Here is a 17,694-nt window from a genome sequence, read left to right on the forward strand (position 1 = left end):
ACCCTAGGTAACCGTAACTATGTATGACGTGTGTTCTTTTCATGGTGACAGATAATCAAAAGACAATATATATATATATTTTTTAAATCTTTATTTAACCAGGCAAGTCAGTTAAGAACATATTCTTATTTTCAATGATGGCCTGGGAACAGTGGGTTAACTGCCTGTTCAGGGGCAGAACAACAGATTTGTACCTTGTCAGCTCGGGGGTTTGAACTCACAACCTTCCGGTTACTAGTCCAACGCTCTAACCACTAGGCTACGCTGCCGCCCCATGGTCAACTAGTCGGCTAAATAACGGTGCTTTTATATTTTTATTTTAACAAAATGGATTGGAGTTTGAATACAATATAGCAGAAGTTGTAGATTGGTGAGTTGTCCCCGAACAGCTAAGCTAAATGATAACAACAGCTGTAGCTAGCTAACGTAATGTGGCTAACTTAGCTGGCTAACGTAATGTGGCTAACTTAGCTGGCTAACGTAATGTGGCTAACTTAGCTAATGTGGCTAAGAGAAGAGGAAAAGGCTTCTCTGTTTACAGCATCCCAGATTGTAGGAAGATATATTCTATGTGACCTCTGCTTCTAAAAACAGAGATGATGCCATTCCAAATCAATGGCAGACTGGGATATTGGAGAAGACAGACAGGGCAGCCTGGTCTCAGAAAAGAAGGAAAACAGTCTGATGAACAGCCAGACAGTGTTCTCCATGACAGAACAACTTATTGTTCCAAAATCCAATCAAGATGGTAGTAAAGAGGCAGAATTCCTTCATCAAAACGCTGGGATTTAAAAGTGCAATTCTAGTTCACCTTCCTGGCCATGATGAGCCCTGACGGTCTGTGTGAAACTTTGAAGACAACCCCTCCGTTCCCGGCTCCCAGCTCACAGATCTTTTCCATATCATGATCCTTCAGCTCTCCAACCTTCTGTTTCTGGGTGAGAAAGGCCTCCAGGCGTTTACGCTGCTGTTCATCAAGCTCCAACTCCTCTAGCTTCTTCTGAAGGGCCTCTAGGTTAGTCCTGTTGGGGGGAGAGAGGGGGAGGAGGAGGAGGAGGGGAGAGAGGTAGGAGAAGAGAGACAGAGAGGAGGAGAGAGACAGAGAGAGGAGGAGGAGAGGCAGGGAGAGAGAGAGAGAGAGAGAGAGAGAGGAGGAAAAAGAGGTAGGAGGAGAGAGAGACAGAGAGAGGAGGAGAGGAGAAGGAGAGACAAAGAGTGAGAGAGGAGAAGAGAGAGAGAGACAGGGAGAGAGAGAGAGAGAGAGAGAGAGAGAGGAGAAAGAGAGACAAAGAGAGACAGAGGAAAAGAGAGAGAGAGGAGAAAGAGACAAAGAGAGACAGAGAGAGAGGAGAGAGAGAGGAGAGAGAGAGAGAGACAGAGAGACAGAGAGAGAGAGAGAGAGGAGGAGAGAGACAGAGAGACAGAGAGAGAGAGAGAGAGAGAGGAGGAGAGAGAGAGACAGAGAGAGACAGAGAGAGAGAGAGGAGGAGAGAGAGAGAGACCGAGAGAGAGAGAGACAGAGGAGAAGAGAGAGAGAGAGAGGAGGAGAGACAGAGAGAGACAGGGAGAGAGAGAGGAGGAGAGAGAGAGACAAAGAGAGACAGAGGAGAAGAGAGAGAGAGACAGAGGAGAAGAGACAGAGAGAGAGAGACAGAGAGAGAGAGGTAGGGGGAGAAAGAACAGGACAGCAGCACAATTAGACCCAACCAGATCATGAGAAACCAAAAAGATAATTACTTGGCACATTGGAAAGAATGAACAAAAAAAACAGAGCACACCAGAATGATATTTGGCTCGAAACAGAGAGTACACAGTGGCAGAATACCTGACTACTGTGACTGACCCAAACTTAAGGAAAGCTTAGACTATGTACAGACTCAGTGAGCATAGCCTTGCTATTGAGAAAAGGCAGCCGTAGGCAGACATGGCTCTCAAGAGAAAACAGACTATGTGCACACTGCCCACAAAATAGAGAGAGAGAGAGAGCTGGCGGACCAGACACAGAGAGAGTCAGACTTTCCCTAGAGCTAACAATATCCTATGTTATGGTGAAGAGATCACTGATTAGCTATGTCGAGTAGGTCTATCTCAATTCCAATACATTCAAAGGACTTTACTGGGAAACATACACTACGCTAGCTAACTACACTACAGGACCAACAGGATGGACACCTGCTCGTCCAATATCTCATTCCAAAATCATGGGCTTTAATATGGAGTCGGTGCCCCCTTAGCTGCTATAACAGCCTCCACTCTTCTGGGAAGGCTTTCCACTAAATGTTGGAACATTGCTGCTATAACAGCCTCCACTCTTCTGGGAAGGCTTTCCACTAGATGTTGGAACATTGCTGCTATAACAGCCTCCATTCTTCTGGGAAGGCTTTCCACTAGATGTTGGAACATTGCTGTGAGAACTTGCTTCCATTCAGCCACAAGAGCATTAGTGAGGTCGGGTACCGATGTTGGGCGATTAGCTCTGGCTCGAAGTCGGCGTTCCAATTTGGTGTTCGATGGGGTTGAGGTCAGGGCTCTGTACAGGCCAGTCAAGTTCTTCCACACCGATCTCGACAAACCATTTCTGTATGGACCTCACTTTGTGTACAGGGCTTTGACATGCGGTTGCCATAAAGTTAGAAGCACATAATCGTCTAGAATGTCATTGTAAGCTGTAGAGTTAAGATTTCCCTTCACTGGAACTAAAGGGGCCTGAATCATGAAAAACAGCCCCAGACCAGTAAAGCAATCTCTCTATGGAGATTACATGGTTGTGTGCTCGACTTTATACACCTGTCCGCAACAGGTGTGGCTGAAATAGCCGAATCCAAGTTTGAAAAAGAACACAGACATTTCAAATGTTATATTATTGGCGATGTACAACGCTGTAGAATGTTGTAACGCGCTCTCTCTCCGCGGGCCGTCTATAGCCCTGCTGTTGTCATGGAGATGAATGTCCTTTTCTCTTTATTTGCACAATGAACTCAGCCTGATCTCCAGCTAGTATTCTCCTCCTCGTCTTCCCCTCCTCATCGTCCTCTCCAACAGTATTCTCCTCCTCTTCCCCTCCTCCTCTTCCTCTCCAACAGTATTCTCCTCCTCTTCCCCTCCTCCTCCTCCTCCTCTTCCCCTCCTCCTCTTCCCCTGCAACAGTATTCTCCTCCTCTTCCCCCCCTCCTCCTCCTCCTCTTCCCCTCCAACAGTATTCTACTCCTCTTCCCCTCCTCCTCCTCTTCCCCTCCAACAGTATTCGCCTCCTCTTCAACAGTATTCTCCTCCTCTTCTCATTCTAGTCCTTCCCTCCTCTTTTAGTGCCTTCACCAGAATCCCCCATGCCCTCGTTTAGTGCCCTTTCCACCTTGCCGGCTCGGGGATTCAAACCAGCGACTTTTTTTCGGTAACTGGCTCAACGCTCGTAAATCGATAGGCTACCTGAGAGAGCAAGTCAGTCCACACAGGAATTACAACACTAATATTACTATTAAGCAACAAGACCCGAGGGGGTTGTGGTATACAGCCAATATACAGATACAGCTAGGTTACCATTTACAACTAGACAACACTGATACAGCTAGGTTACAACTAGACAACACTGATACAGCTAGGTTACCATTTACAACACTGATACAGCTAGGTTACAACTAGACAACACTGATACAGCTAGGTTACCATTTACAACACTGATACAGCTAGGTTACAACTAGACAACACTGATACAGCTAGGTTACCATTTACAACACTGATACAGCTAGGTTACCATTTACAACTAGACAACACTGATACAGCTAGGTTACAACTAGACAACACTGATACAGCTAGGTTACCATTTACAACTAGACAACACTGATACAGCTAGGTTACCATTTACAACACTGATACAGCTAGGTTACCATTTACAACTAGACAACACTGATACAGCTAGGTTACAACTAGACAACACTGATACAGCTAGGTTACCATTTACAACACTGATACAGCTAGGTTACCATTTACAACACTGATACAGCTAGGTTACCATTTACAACACTGATACAGCTAGTTTACCATTTACAACTAGACAACACTGATACAGCTAGGTTACCATTTACAACTAGACAACACTGATACAGCTAGGTTATAATTTACAACACTGATACAGCTAGGTTACCATTTACAACACTGATACAGCTAGGTTACCATTTACAACTAGACAACACTGATACAGCTAGGTTACCATTTACAACTAGACAACACTGATACAGCTAGGTTACCATTTACAACTAGACAACACTGATACAGCTAGGTTACTATTTACAACACTGATACAGCTAGGTTACCATTTACAACACTGATACAGCTAGGTTACCATTTACAATACTGATACAGCTAGGTTACCATTTACAACTAGACAACACTGATACAGCTAGGTTACAACTAGACAACACTGATACAGCTAGGTTACAACTAGACAACACTGATACAGCTAGGTTACCATTTACAACTAGACAACACTGATACAGCTAGGTTACAACTAGACAACACTGATACAGCTAGGTTACCATTTACAACTAGACAACACTGATACAGCTAGGTTACAACTAGACAACACTGATACAGCTAGGTTACCATTTACAACACTGATACAGCTAGGTTACAACTAGACAACACTGATACAGCTAGGTTACCATTTACAACACTGATACAGCTAGGTTACCATTTACAACTAGACAACACTGATACAGCTAGGTTACAACTAGACAACACTGATACAGCTAGGTTACCATTTACAACTAGACAACACTGATACAGCTAGGTTACAACTAGACAACACTGATACAGCTAGGTTACCATTTACAACACTGATACAGCTAGGTTACAACTAGACAACACTGATACAGCTAGGTTACCATTTACAACACTGATACAGCTAGGTTACCATTTACAACTAGACAACACTGATACAGCTAGGTTACAACTAGACAACACTGATACAGCTAGGTTACCATTTACAACTAGACAACACTGATACAGCTAGGTTACCATTTACAACACTGATACAGCTAGGTTACCATTTACAACTAGACAACACTGATACAGCTAGGTTACAACTAGACAACACTGATACAGCTAGGTTACCATTTACAACACTGATACAGCTAGGTTACCATTTACAACACTGATACAGCTAGGTTACCATTTACAACTAGACAACACTGATACAGCTAGGTTACAACTAGACAACACTGATACAGCTAGGTTACCATTTACAACTAGACAACACTGATACAGCTAGGTTACCATTTACAACACTGATACAGCTAGGTTACCATTTACAACTAGACAACACTGATACAGCTAGGTTACAACTAGACAACACTGATACAGCTAGGTTACCATTTACAACACTGATACAGCTAGGTTACCATTTACAACACTGATACAGCTAGGTTACCATTTACAACACTGATACAGCTAGGTTATCATTTACAACACTGATACAGCTAGTTTACCATTTACAACTAGACAACACTGATACAGCTAGGTTACCATTTACAACTAGACAACACTGATACAGCTAGGTTATAATTTACAACACTGATACAGCTAGGTTACCATTTACAACACTGATACAGCTAGGTTACCATTTACAACTAGACAACACTGATACAGCTAGGTTACCATTTACAACTAGACAACACTGATACAGCTAGGTTACTATTTACAACACTGATACAGCTAGGTTACCATTTACAACACTGATACAGCTAGGTTACCATTTACAATACTGATACAGCTAGGTTACCATTTACAACTAGACAACACTGATACAGCTAGGTTACAACTAGACAACACTGATACAGCTAGGTTACAACTAGACAACACTGATACAGCTAGGTTACCATTTACAACTAGACAACACTGATACAGCTAGGTTACCATTTACAACTAGACAACACTGATACAGCTAGGTTACAACTAGACAACACTGATACAGCTAGGTTACCATTTACAACTAGACAACACTGATACAGCTAGGTTACAACTAGACAACACTGATACAGCTAGGTTACCATTTACAACTAGACAACACTGATACAGCTAGGTTACCATTTACAACTAGACAACACTGATACAGCTAGGTTACAACTAGACAACACTGATACAGCTAGATTACAACTAGACAACACTGATACAGCTAGGTTACAACTAGACAACACTGATACAGCTAGGTTACCATTTACAGCTAGAGAACACTGATACAGCTAGGTTACAACTAGACAACACTGATACAGCTAGGTTACCATTTACAATTAGACAGCACTGATCAAATCAAATTTATTTATATAGCCCTTCGTACATCAGCTGATATCTCAAAGTGCTGTACAGAAACCCAGCCTAAAACCCCAAACAGCAAACAATGCAGGTGTAAAAGCACGGTGGCTAGGAAAAACTCCCTAGAAAGGTCAAAACCTAGGAAGAAACCTAGAGAGGAACCGGGCTATGTGGGGTGGCCAGTCCTCTTCTGGCTGTGCGAGTAGAGATTATAACAGAACATGACCAAGATGTTCAAATGTTCATAAATGACCAGCATGGTTGAATAATAGTAAGGCAGAACAGTTGAAACTGGAGCAGGAGCATGGCCAGGTGGACTGGGGACAGCAAGGAGTCCTCATGTCAGGTAGTCCTGGGACATGGTCCTAGGGCTCAGGTCCTCCGAGAGAGAAAAAGAAAGAGAGAAGGAGAGAATTAGAGAACGCACACTTAGATTTACACAGGACACCGAATAGGACAGGAAAAGTACTCCAGATAAACAAACTGACCCTAGCCGCCCGACACATAAACTACTGCAGCATAAATACTGGAGGCTGAGACAGGAGGGGTCAGGAGACACTGTGGCCCCATCCGAGGACACCCCCGGACAGGGCCAAACAGGAAGGATATAACCCCACCCACTTTGCCAAAGCACAGCCCCCACACCACAGCTAAGTTACCATTTACAACTAGACAACACTGATACAGCTAGGTTACCATTTACAACTAGACAACACTGATACAGCTAGGTTACAACTAGACAACACTGATACAGCTAGGTTACAACTAGACAACACTGATACAGCTAGGTTACAACTAGACAACACTGATACAGCTAGGTTACCATTTACAACACTGATACAGCTAGGTTACCATTTACAACTAGACAACACTGATACAGCTAGGTTACAACTAGACAACACTGATACAGCTAGGTTACAACTAGACAACACTGATACAGCTAGGTTATCATTTACAACTAGACAACACTGATACAGCTAGGTTACAACTAGACAACACTGATACAGCTAGGTTATCATTTACAACACTGATACAGCTAGGTTACCATTTACAACTAGACAACACTGATACAGCTAGGTTATCATTTACAACACTGATACAGCTAGGTTACCATTTACAACTAGACAACACTGATACAGCTAGGTTACCATTTACAACACTGATACAGCTAGGTTACCATTTACAACACTGATACAGCTAGGTTACCATTTACAACACTGATACAGCTAGGTTACCATTTACAACACTGATACAGCTAGGTTATCATTCATAACAACCCTACTGTGGTTCCATGTTCATAACAACCGTACTGTGGTTCCATATTCATAACAACCCTACTGTGGTTCCATATTATAACAACCCTACTGTGGTTCCATATTGTAACAACTCTACTGTGGTTCCATATTGTAACAACCCTACTGTGGTTCCATATTCATAACAACCCTACTGTGGTTCCATGTTCCATGTTGTAACAACCCTACTGTGGTTCCATATTCATAACAACCCTACTGTGGTTCCATATTGTAACAACTTACTGTGGTTCCATATTGTAACAACCCTACTGTGGTTCCATATTGTAACAACCCTACTGTGGTTCCATGTTCCATGTTGTAACAACCGTACTGTGGTTCCATATTCGTAACAACCCTACTGTGGTTCCATATTGTAACAACCCTACTGTGGTTCCATGTTCCATGTTGTAACAACCCTACTGTGGTTCCATATTCATAACAACCCTACTGTGGTTCCATATTCTAACAACTCTACTGTGGTTCCATATTGTAACAACCCTACTGTGGTTCCATATTGTAACAACCCTACTGTGGTTCCATGTTCCATGTTGTAACAACCCTACTGTGGTTCCATATTCATAACAACCCTACTGTGGTTCCATGTTCCATGTTGTAACAACCCTACTGTGGTTCCATATTCATAACAACCCTACTGTGGTTCCATGTTCCATGTTGTAACAACCCTACTGTGGTTCCATATTCATAACAACCCTACTGTGGTTCCATGTTCCATGTTGTAACAACCCTACTGTGGTTCCATGTTATTAACAACCCACTGTGGTTAATTCATAACAACCCTACTGTGGTTCCATGTTCCATGTTGTAACAACCCTACTGTGGTTCCATGTTCATAACAACTCTACTGTGGTTCCATATTCATCCTACTGTGGGTTCCATGTTCTAACAACCCTACTGTGGTTCCATATTCATAACAACCCTACTGTGGTTCCATGTTGTAACAACCCTACTGTGGTTCCATATTGTAACAACCCTACTGTGGTTCCATATTCATAACAACCCTACTGTGGTTCCATATTCATAACAACCCTACTGTGGTTCCATGTTCCATGTTGTAACAACCCTACTGTGGTTCCATGTTCCATGTTGTAACAACCCTACTGTGGTTCCATGTTGTAACAACCCTACTGTGGTTCCATGTTGTAACAACTCTGTGGTTCCATATTCATAACAACCCTACTGTGGTTCCATGTTGTAACAACCCTACTGTGGTTCCATGTTGTAACAACTCTACTGTGGGTTCCATATTCATAACAACCCTACTGTGGTTCCATGTTGTAACAACTCTACTGTGGTTCCATATTCATAACAACCCTACTGTGGTTCCATATTCATAACAACCCTACTGTGGTTCCATATTCATAACAACCCTACTGTGGTTCCATATTCATAACAACCCTACTGTGGTTCCATATTCATAACAACCCTACTGTGGTTCCATGTTGTAACAACCCTACTGTGGTTCCATGTTGTAACAACCCTACTGTGGGTTCCATGTTGTAACAACCCTACTGTGGGTTCCATGTTCATAAAAACTCTAGTCACTGACCCACAGCTAAAAAGCAGCCACTACTTCTTCATCTTTTGGGGCGGCAGCGTAGCCTAGTGGTTAGAGCGTTGGACTAGTAACCGGAAAGTTGCAAGTTCAAACCCCCGAGCTGACAAGGTACAAATCTGTTGTTCTGCCCCTGAACAGGCAGTTAACCCACTGTTCCTAGGCAGTCATTGAAAATAAGAATTTGTTCTTAACTGATTTGCCTGGTTAAATAAAGGTAAAAATCAAATAAAAAAATAATCTATTTAGATATTAAATCAGTTTCTCATCAGTGTGAAAGCTACTCTTCTTTTCTGCGCTTGAATACAAATGTAGTCATAGTGTGATAATAATATTATGTTCTTTCATGTCTCCAGGACAGCTAATTAGTTATAGCACGACTCAGTAATTGGAGAGGTACTAGAATGAGATAGGCAGGAACGCACACACACACAATGTTCAGCCTCGGGCTTAGCTCCTCATTCTCATTTAGAGAGGAGAAGGCGGGAGATAAGAAGAGTGGAGAAGGGGGGGGATGAGATGGGTAGAGAGGGGAGGGGAGGAGAGGAGAGGAAAGGAGAAGAAGAAGGAGAAAAGAGAGGGTAGGGTAGGAGAGAGGACGAGAGGAGAAAGGAGAAGGGAGGGGAGGGGAGGAGAGGTGAAGGGCAGAGGATAGAAGAGGAGGGGAGGGTAGGAGAGAGGATGAGAGGAGAGGGAAGGAGAGGAGAGAGGAGAGGGGAGGAGAGGTGAAGGGCAGAGGATAGAAGAGGAGGTTAGAGGGGAGGTTAGGAGATAGGATGAGAGGAGAGGAGAGAGGAGACGGGAGGGGAGGAGAGGTGAAGGGCAGAGGATAGAAGAGGAGGGGAGAGGGGAGGTTAGGGAGAGAGGATGAGAGGAAAGGAGAGGAGAGAGGAGACGGGAGGGGAGGAGAGAGGTGAAGGGCAGAGGATAGAAGAGGAGGGAGAGGGGAGGGTAGGAGAGAGGATGAGAGGAGAGGGAAGGAGAGGAGAGAGGAGGAGAGGTGAAGGGCAGAGGATAGAAGAGGAGGTTAGAGGGGAGGTTAGGAGAGAGGATAAGAGGAGAGGGAAGGAGAGGAGAGAGGAGACGGGAAGGGAGGAGAGGTGAAGGGCAGAGGATAGAAGAGGAGGTTAGGAGAGAGGATGAGAGGAGAGGGAAGGAGAGGAGAGAGGAGACGGGAGGGGAGGAGAGGTGAAGGGCAGAGGATAGAAGAGGAGGGGAGAGGGGAGGGTAGGAGAGAGGATGAGAGGAGAGGGAAGGAGAGGAGAGAGGAGGAGAGGTGAAGGGCAGAGGATAGAAGAGGAGGTTAGAGGGGAGGTTAGGAGAGAGGATAAGAGGAGAGGGAAGGAGAGGAGAGAGGAGACGGGAGGGGAGGAGAGGTGAAGGGCAGAGGATAGAAGAGGAGGTTAGAGGGGAGGTTAGGAGAGAGGATGAGAGGAGAGGGAAGGAGAGGAGAGAGGAGACGGGAGGGGAGGAGAGGTGAAGGGCAGAGGATAGAAGAGGAGGTTAGAGGGGAGGGTAGGAGAAAGGATGAGAGGGAAGGAGAGGAGAGAGGAGACGGGAGGAGAGGTTGAGGTGAAGGGCAAAGGATAGAAGAGGAGGTTAGAGGGGAGGGTAGGAGAGAGGATGAGAGGGAAGGAGAGGAGAGAGGAGATGGGAGGAGAGGAAAGGAGAAGAGAGGGGACGAGGAGACGGGAGGGAGGAGTGGAGCAGAGTAACACTTGACAAGGAGAGGCGTGGGAGAGTCAACAATAGCGGGAACACCGCAGCCCACACGCTAAAGTGACGAGGGAACTTGAAGCAGGCAACATGACTCAGGCCTTCCACAACAAAGCCCAAGGACATGCAGTCAGCGGACTGTTCTAGAAGACGGCAGCGCACGTGCATGTCAAATAGCACTCTGTCTCAGAGTGACCTACGTAGCGAATAGGGTGCCATTTGGCATGTCCACATTATAGCCTTTCTGTGAGACTCACACATCACAGCTCCAACAGTACAGTCTCGCTGCCTCGTCTAAAAGCTACTGAGCACAGTTGATGGTGCACATAGAGTATAAATGTCATGCATTCAAGATGATACGCTACACACAATATAATACACAAAAGTATGTGGACACCCATTAAAATGAGTGGATTCGTAGACATAGATAAACATTGGCAGTAGAATGAAGACCTCAGTGACTTTCAACGTGGCACCGTCACCTTTTCCAACAAGTCAGTTCATCAAATTTCTGCCCTGCTAGGTTCCGACCCGTCAGCACAAGTACTGTTCGCCGGGAGTTTCATGAAATGGGCACACAAGCCTAATATCTCCATGCCCAATGCCAAGCGTCGGCTAAAGTGGTGTAAAGCTCTCCGCCATTGGACTCTGGAGCAGTGGAAACGCATTCTCTGGAGTGATGAATCCCCTTCACCATCTGGCAGTCCGAATCTTGATTTGGCGGATGCCAGTAGAACGCTACCTGCCCCAATGCATAGTGCCAACTGTAAAGTTTGGTGGAGGATGAATAATTGTCTAGGGGCCCTTAGTTCCAGTGAAGGGAAATTTTAACGCTTCAGCATACAGAGTCAAAGTCTACTCCCCTTCGTCCGTGATTGGTCAACTGTAGGGATGACGCGAGTTTCATCTTCTTGTTGATTCAGTACCAAACTCAGGGGGAGAAAGATGGCGGAGGTGGATGCAGTTCCAATCAAGCAGCGTGCACGAACAAAATTTGGTGAAGAGGAATGGTCTGAATGGACAACAGTAGTAGCGAGAACTGGACCAAAAAAGGAAATTATCTAAAATTGTAGTTGAGGATACGTTTATGAATGACAATGAATCGCTTCTTGTTGGGATGCGTTTGTTGAGAGAAAGGACGCGTATGTGGGAAACCCGTTTGAGGTGTCAAAAATTGTGAAGTATGTACTTGGAAAAGTGGCGTCAGTCAGAGTGAACGGGAGTGGTCTTTATTTTGATTCATTGTATTGTTCTGAAGAACAGAGGAAAGATTGCAGTGAGCTTCAAAAGAAACCCGGACAACAGAAGTTTTGTGTTCTGAACTTTCGGAGTAGAGACACCTGTCAAAGGAGGCATCTCAGGGGTGACGACAGATGTTCAAGACCTGAAGATATTTCCTGGTGTGGTTGGTGCCCCGGCGTCTGACCCGCTGGGTGAATGGAGGAAAAGAAGAAAGTCTGTCGGTACAGTCGTTTTCTGATAAAGAGTAAATACCGACGCATGTGAAGCTTATGTAAGATACGCTGTAAGAGCTTTCGTCCCTAAACCCTTTGCAGGTGTAACGATTTAGCCATGATTCAGGTGTGCAGACGGACAGAGTATATTGAAAAACCTGTGTGAAGAAGGACGACGGTGTTGCAATTGTGGTGGGAGATCATGATCTCAGAGTTCCTGGAGTGCCCTGTAAAGATGAAGGAGATTGAGGTGGGGGGATCATGATCCCAGAGTTCCTGGAGTGCCCTGTAAGGATGAAGGAGATTGAGGTGGGGGGATCATGATCCCAGAGTTCCTGGAGTGCCCTGTAAGGATGAAGGAGATTGACGTGGGAAAAAGTTACGAGCAGTTAATTGAATGACGTGATTCAAATAATTGAGAAAACAATTGATGCTAGTGAAGACATGGTGGTGACTTGAGACACTACCATACTGATGGGAGATAAGATCTCAGATGAGCCCCATCCCCCCATTTTGTTACATTCCCCAGCAAGAAACAAAAAAATGTTTACTTAAACAGAAGTGGGAACTAACAAAGAGTCACTGACAACAACCGAAACATAGCATGTGGGGTTTTAGGAGGGGTTCTGAAAGACACTTATAGGGGTATTGACTCGAAACAACTGGAACCTAAAAGTAGCCCAAGAAGATGCAAACTAAATTAAAACCCACACCAAACTTAACAAGACACAGAAAATCAGATAAAATTCTATTTTTTTAAATAAATCAAATAGAGAGCGCCAACTAAAGGTGTTAACCCTCCACATCTCTCAAATCAACCGGAACACTGGGCCAGCCGCTTTAAAAACACCTACTGACTAACGAGATGACAAGTCAGCACAGGTGTAACACCTACTGACTAACGAGATGACAAGTCAGCACAGGTGTAACACATACTGACTAACGAGATGACAAGTCAGCACAGGTGTAACACATACTGACTAACGAGATGACAAGCCAGCGCAGGTGTAACACATACTGACTAACGAGATGACAAGCCAGCACAGGTGTAACACATACTGACTAACGAGATGACAAGTCAGCACAGGTGTAACACATACTGACTAACGAGATGACAAGTCAGCACAGGTGTAACACATACTGACTAACGAGATGACAAGTCAGCACAGGTGTAACACATACTGACTAACGAGATGACAAGTCAGCACAGGTGTAACACCTACTGACTAACGAGATGACAAGCCAGCACAGGTGTAACACCTACTGACTAACGAGATGACAAGTCAGCACAGGTGTAACACATACTGACTAACGAGATGACAAGTCAGCACAGGTGTAACACATACTGACTAACGAGATGACAAGCCAGCACAGGTGTAACACCTACTGACTAACGAGATGACAAGTCAGCACAGGTGTAACACATACTGACTAACGAGATGACGCCTGGGCACCCCACGTGCTAACGTCCAACCTCGAAATCAAAGTGGAAAACCAAAGCCTGTAACATCTATGTTAAACACACCGAAGCGAACAAGCAAAGCCATATATCTTAATGTTTGGCTCTGAGTGCGCCTGCCCTACCGCCCTCCACACACGATAAGACAGAAGAAAGGAGAAATCACATTGGAACATTAACGATCTTATTTACTAATAAGACTATAATTACAACACAAAAATATACCCATCTAATATCAAGTTAAATAAAGTACAAATTGGACAAAGGTAGGCTAAAGATTACTTCACTATGACGGGGAGAGAAATGACTGACATCAATCATTACCACCACATCCAGATAGACCTGTCTCAAGACTGGGCTACTCACTCCGTGGCGCCGGTGCCGTTGACAGGGTTTCCATCGGGAATAGGGTTGAGTTGGATCGGTTCAGGCTTTCTTCTCTTCTGCATCCTGTCTTCCACACTTTAAAAAAAAAAAACTTGTTTATAAAAACGATAAACCCGACCAGACAAAACAACCGGGGTGTTTACTTTGCTGCCTGTCAAAAACAATCCAAAATCGTCGGGGGTTAAATAATTCACCCGAATGATAGGTGAATCAATTGAAATTATAGGCTAATTCAGGCGGATATTCTCTGACTTTGTGCAAAAATAATCAAATATAAGATTACTGAACAGACTAGATGACAGTGAAAGATAGAGACGATTGTTTTATATCTTCTCTACTTGTTAACGAGAAGATGGGAATGGTTTGTGAGATGTGACGTCACGCCAATATTTACACCGGTCTTCCGGGCAGCGTCGTGTGGAGAAGTGCGTCTCCTATTGGACCACAGTGGTATTACCATACTGTACACGAATAACTCTACGGAGTAACAGAAGAAGAAGGATTTCTTTACAAGACTAACCCCATTCAAACCAAAAAGCTAAATGTTTCCTAGTTGAAAATCTCGTTCGATTTTTTTTTCTCCATAAATGTTAGAAGTGTGTAGGCCTATGCTTCGTGCTGAACAAACTATCCTTGATTATGAATAAGAGGCATGAATTTAATCTAATCCGTAATGACATAACATTCACTTAATTATTATTTTGTTTTGTTTATTTATTTCAACCTAATATCTGACATAGATGAGATGGGTATTTATTTCAACGGGGCAACGACGTGACTAATGTTTCTCGATGGACCAGTGGGTAACGCACTTCCCTTGGAACCAAAGGATTGTGGGTTCAAATCCCAACATGGCATATTGCGATTGTGGTTGATCAGTGTAATCTGCAGTACTGAACACGTGTGCTGTTGTCCATGACGCCACAGAGAATGATACTGGTGCTCACCGACAGGACCTAACAAGTTATTGGGATTCCTGTGCGATGGTTCCATACAAAAAGAAAAAGGTGTTTTGCTAAATAATCTCTCTCTCACACACAATGGTTCAGAAATAAAGGTTGATAGTTGACTTTCATTACTACTGCAACTGTTGAAACGAATTTGTTGTTAGTTGATTGTGAACAGATGTGGGTGTTGGATACTTATCTGCTGCATTTGTTGAGTCATATGTCTGATACGTGGTAAATACACTTGAAGTCTGAAGATTACAGACACTTAGGTTAGGAGTCATTAAAACTAGTTTACAAACACTTAGGTTAGGAGTCATTAAAACTAGTTTACAGACACTTAGGTTAGGAGTCATTAAAACTAGTTTACATACACTGAGGTTAGGAGTCATTAAAACTAGTTTACATACACTGAGGTTAGGAGTCATTAAAACTAGTTTACAGACACTTAGGTTAGGAGTCATTAAAACTAGTTTACAGACACTTAGGTTGGAGTCATTAAAACTAGGTTACATCCACTTAGGTTGGAGTCATTAAAACTAGTTTACAGACACTTAGGTTAGGAGTCATTAAAACTAGTTTACAGACACTTAGGTTAGGAGTCATTAAAACTAGTTTACATACACTGAGGTTGGAGTCATTAAAACTAGTTTACATACACTGAGGTTGGAGTCATTAAAACTAGGTTACATCCACTTAGGTTGGAGTCATTAAAACTAGTTTACATACACTGAGGTTGGAGTCATTAAAACTAGTTTACATACACTGAGGTTAGGAGTCATTAAAACTAGTTTACATACACTGAGGTTAGGAGTCATTAAAACTAGTTTACATACACTTAGGTTGGAGTCATTAAAACTAGGTTACATACACTGAGGTTAGGAGTCATTAAAACTAGTTTACAGACACTTAGGTTGGAGTCATTAAAACTAGTTTACATCCACTTAGGTTGGAGTCATTAAAACTAGATTACATACACTGAGGTTAGGAGTCATTAAAACTAGTTTACATACACTTAGGTTGGAGTCATTAAAACTAGTTTACATCCACTTAGGTTGGAGTCATTAAAACTAGTTTACAGACACTTAGGTTGGAGTCATTAAAACTAGTTTACATACACTGAGGTTGGAGTCATTAAAACTAGTTTACATACACTGAGGTTGGAGTCATTAAAACTAGTTTACATACACTGAGGTTGGAGTCATTAAAACTAGTTTACATCCACTTAGGTTAGGAGTCATTAAAACTAGTTTACATCCACTTAGGTTAGGAGTCATTAAAACTAGTTTACATACACTTAGGTTAGGAGTCATTAAAACTAGTTTACATACACTTAGGTTAGGAGTCATTAAAACTAGTTTACATACACTTAGGTTGGAGTCATTAAAACTAGTTTACATACACTTAGGTTGGAGTCATTAAAACTAGTTTACATACACTTAGGTTGGAGTCATTAAAACTAGTTTACATACACTTAGGTTGGAGTCATTAAAACTAGTTTACATACACTGAGGTTGGAGTCATTAAAACTAGTTTACATACACTGAGGTTGGAGTCATTAAAACTAGTTTACATCCACTTAGGTTAGGAGTCATTAAAACTAGTTTACATACACTTAGGTTAGGAGTCATTAAAACTAGTTTACATACACTTAGGTTAGGAGTCATTAAAACTAGTTTACATACACTTAGGTTGGAGTCATTAAAACTAGTTTACATACACTTAGGTTGGAGTCATTAAAACTAGTTTACATACACTTAGGTTGGAGTCATTAAAACTAGTTTACATACACTTAGGTTGGAGTCATTAAAACTAGTTTACATACACTTAGGTTAGGAGTCATTAAAACTAGTTTACATACACTTAGGTTGGAGTCATTAAAACTAGTTTACATACACTTAGGTTGGAGTCATTAAAACTAGTTTACATACACTGAGGTTGGAGTCATTAAAACTAGGTTACATCCACTTAGGTTGGAGTCATTAAAACTAGTTTACATACACTTAGGTTGGAGTCATTAAAACTAGTTTACATCCACTTAGGTTGGAGTCATTAAAACTAGTTTACATACACTTAGGTTGGAGTCATTAAAACTAGTTTACATCCACTTAGGTTGGAGTCATTAAAACTAGTTTACATACACTTAGGTTGGAGTCATTAAAACTAGTTTACATCCACTTAGGTTGGAGTCATTAAAACTCGTTTACATACACTTAGGTTGGAGTCATTAAAACTAGTTTACATACACAGGTTGGAGTCATTAAAACTAGTTTACATACACAGGTTGGAGTCATTAAAACTAGTTTACATCCACTTAGGTTGGAGTCATTAAAACTAGTTTACATACACTTAGGTTGGAGTCATTAAAACTAGTTTACATACACAGGTTCGAGTCATTAAAACTAGTTTACATGCACAGGTTGGAGTCATTAAAACTAGTTTACATCCACTTAGGTTAGGAGTCATTAAAACTTGTTTTTCAACCACTCCTCACATTTCTTGTTAACAAACTATAGCTTTGGGAAGTCGGTTAGGGCATCTACTTTGTGAATGACACAAG

At 42.7% G+C, this 17,694-nt stretch overlaps 1 protein-coding gene and 1 non-coding gene across 2 annotated transcripts in view; one reads left to right on the top strand and one right to left on the bottom strand.

Moving 5' to 3' along the window:
- The window catches only part of LOC124037445 (dual specificity mitogen-activated protein kinase kinase 1-like), a 60,283-nt gene extending 45,735 nt beyond the window's left edge, over positions 1–14,548 (bottom strand). Inside the window, 2 exon segments of the mRNA XM_046352145.1 lie at positions 812–1,022; positions 14,167–14,548. Of these exon segments, the coding sequence (XP_046208101.1) occupies positions 812–1,022; positions 14,167–14,249 (294 nt within the window). The 5' untranslated portion in view covers positions 14,250–14,548.
- Positions 14,549–15,054: 506 nt separating this feature from the next.
- On the top strand, positions 15,055–15,185 carry LOC124038846. Its single transcript, XR_006839449.1, has one exon. It is a non-coding gene; the product is annotated as a small Cajal body-specific RNA 14 (non-coding RNA).
- The last annotated feature ends 2,509 nt before the right edge of the window (positions 15,186–17,694 follow it).

The sequence above is a fragment of the Oncorhynchus gorbuscha genome, linkage group LG06, assembly GCF_021184085.1.
Source record: "Oncorhynchus gorbuscha isolate QuinsamMale2020 ecotype Even-year linkage group LG06, OgorEven_v1.0, whole genome shotgun sequence".
Lineage (NCBI taxonomy): Eukaryota > Metazoa > Chordata > Actinopteri > Salmoniformes > Salmonidae > Oncorhynchus > Oncorhynchus gorbuscha.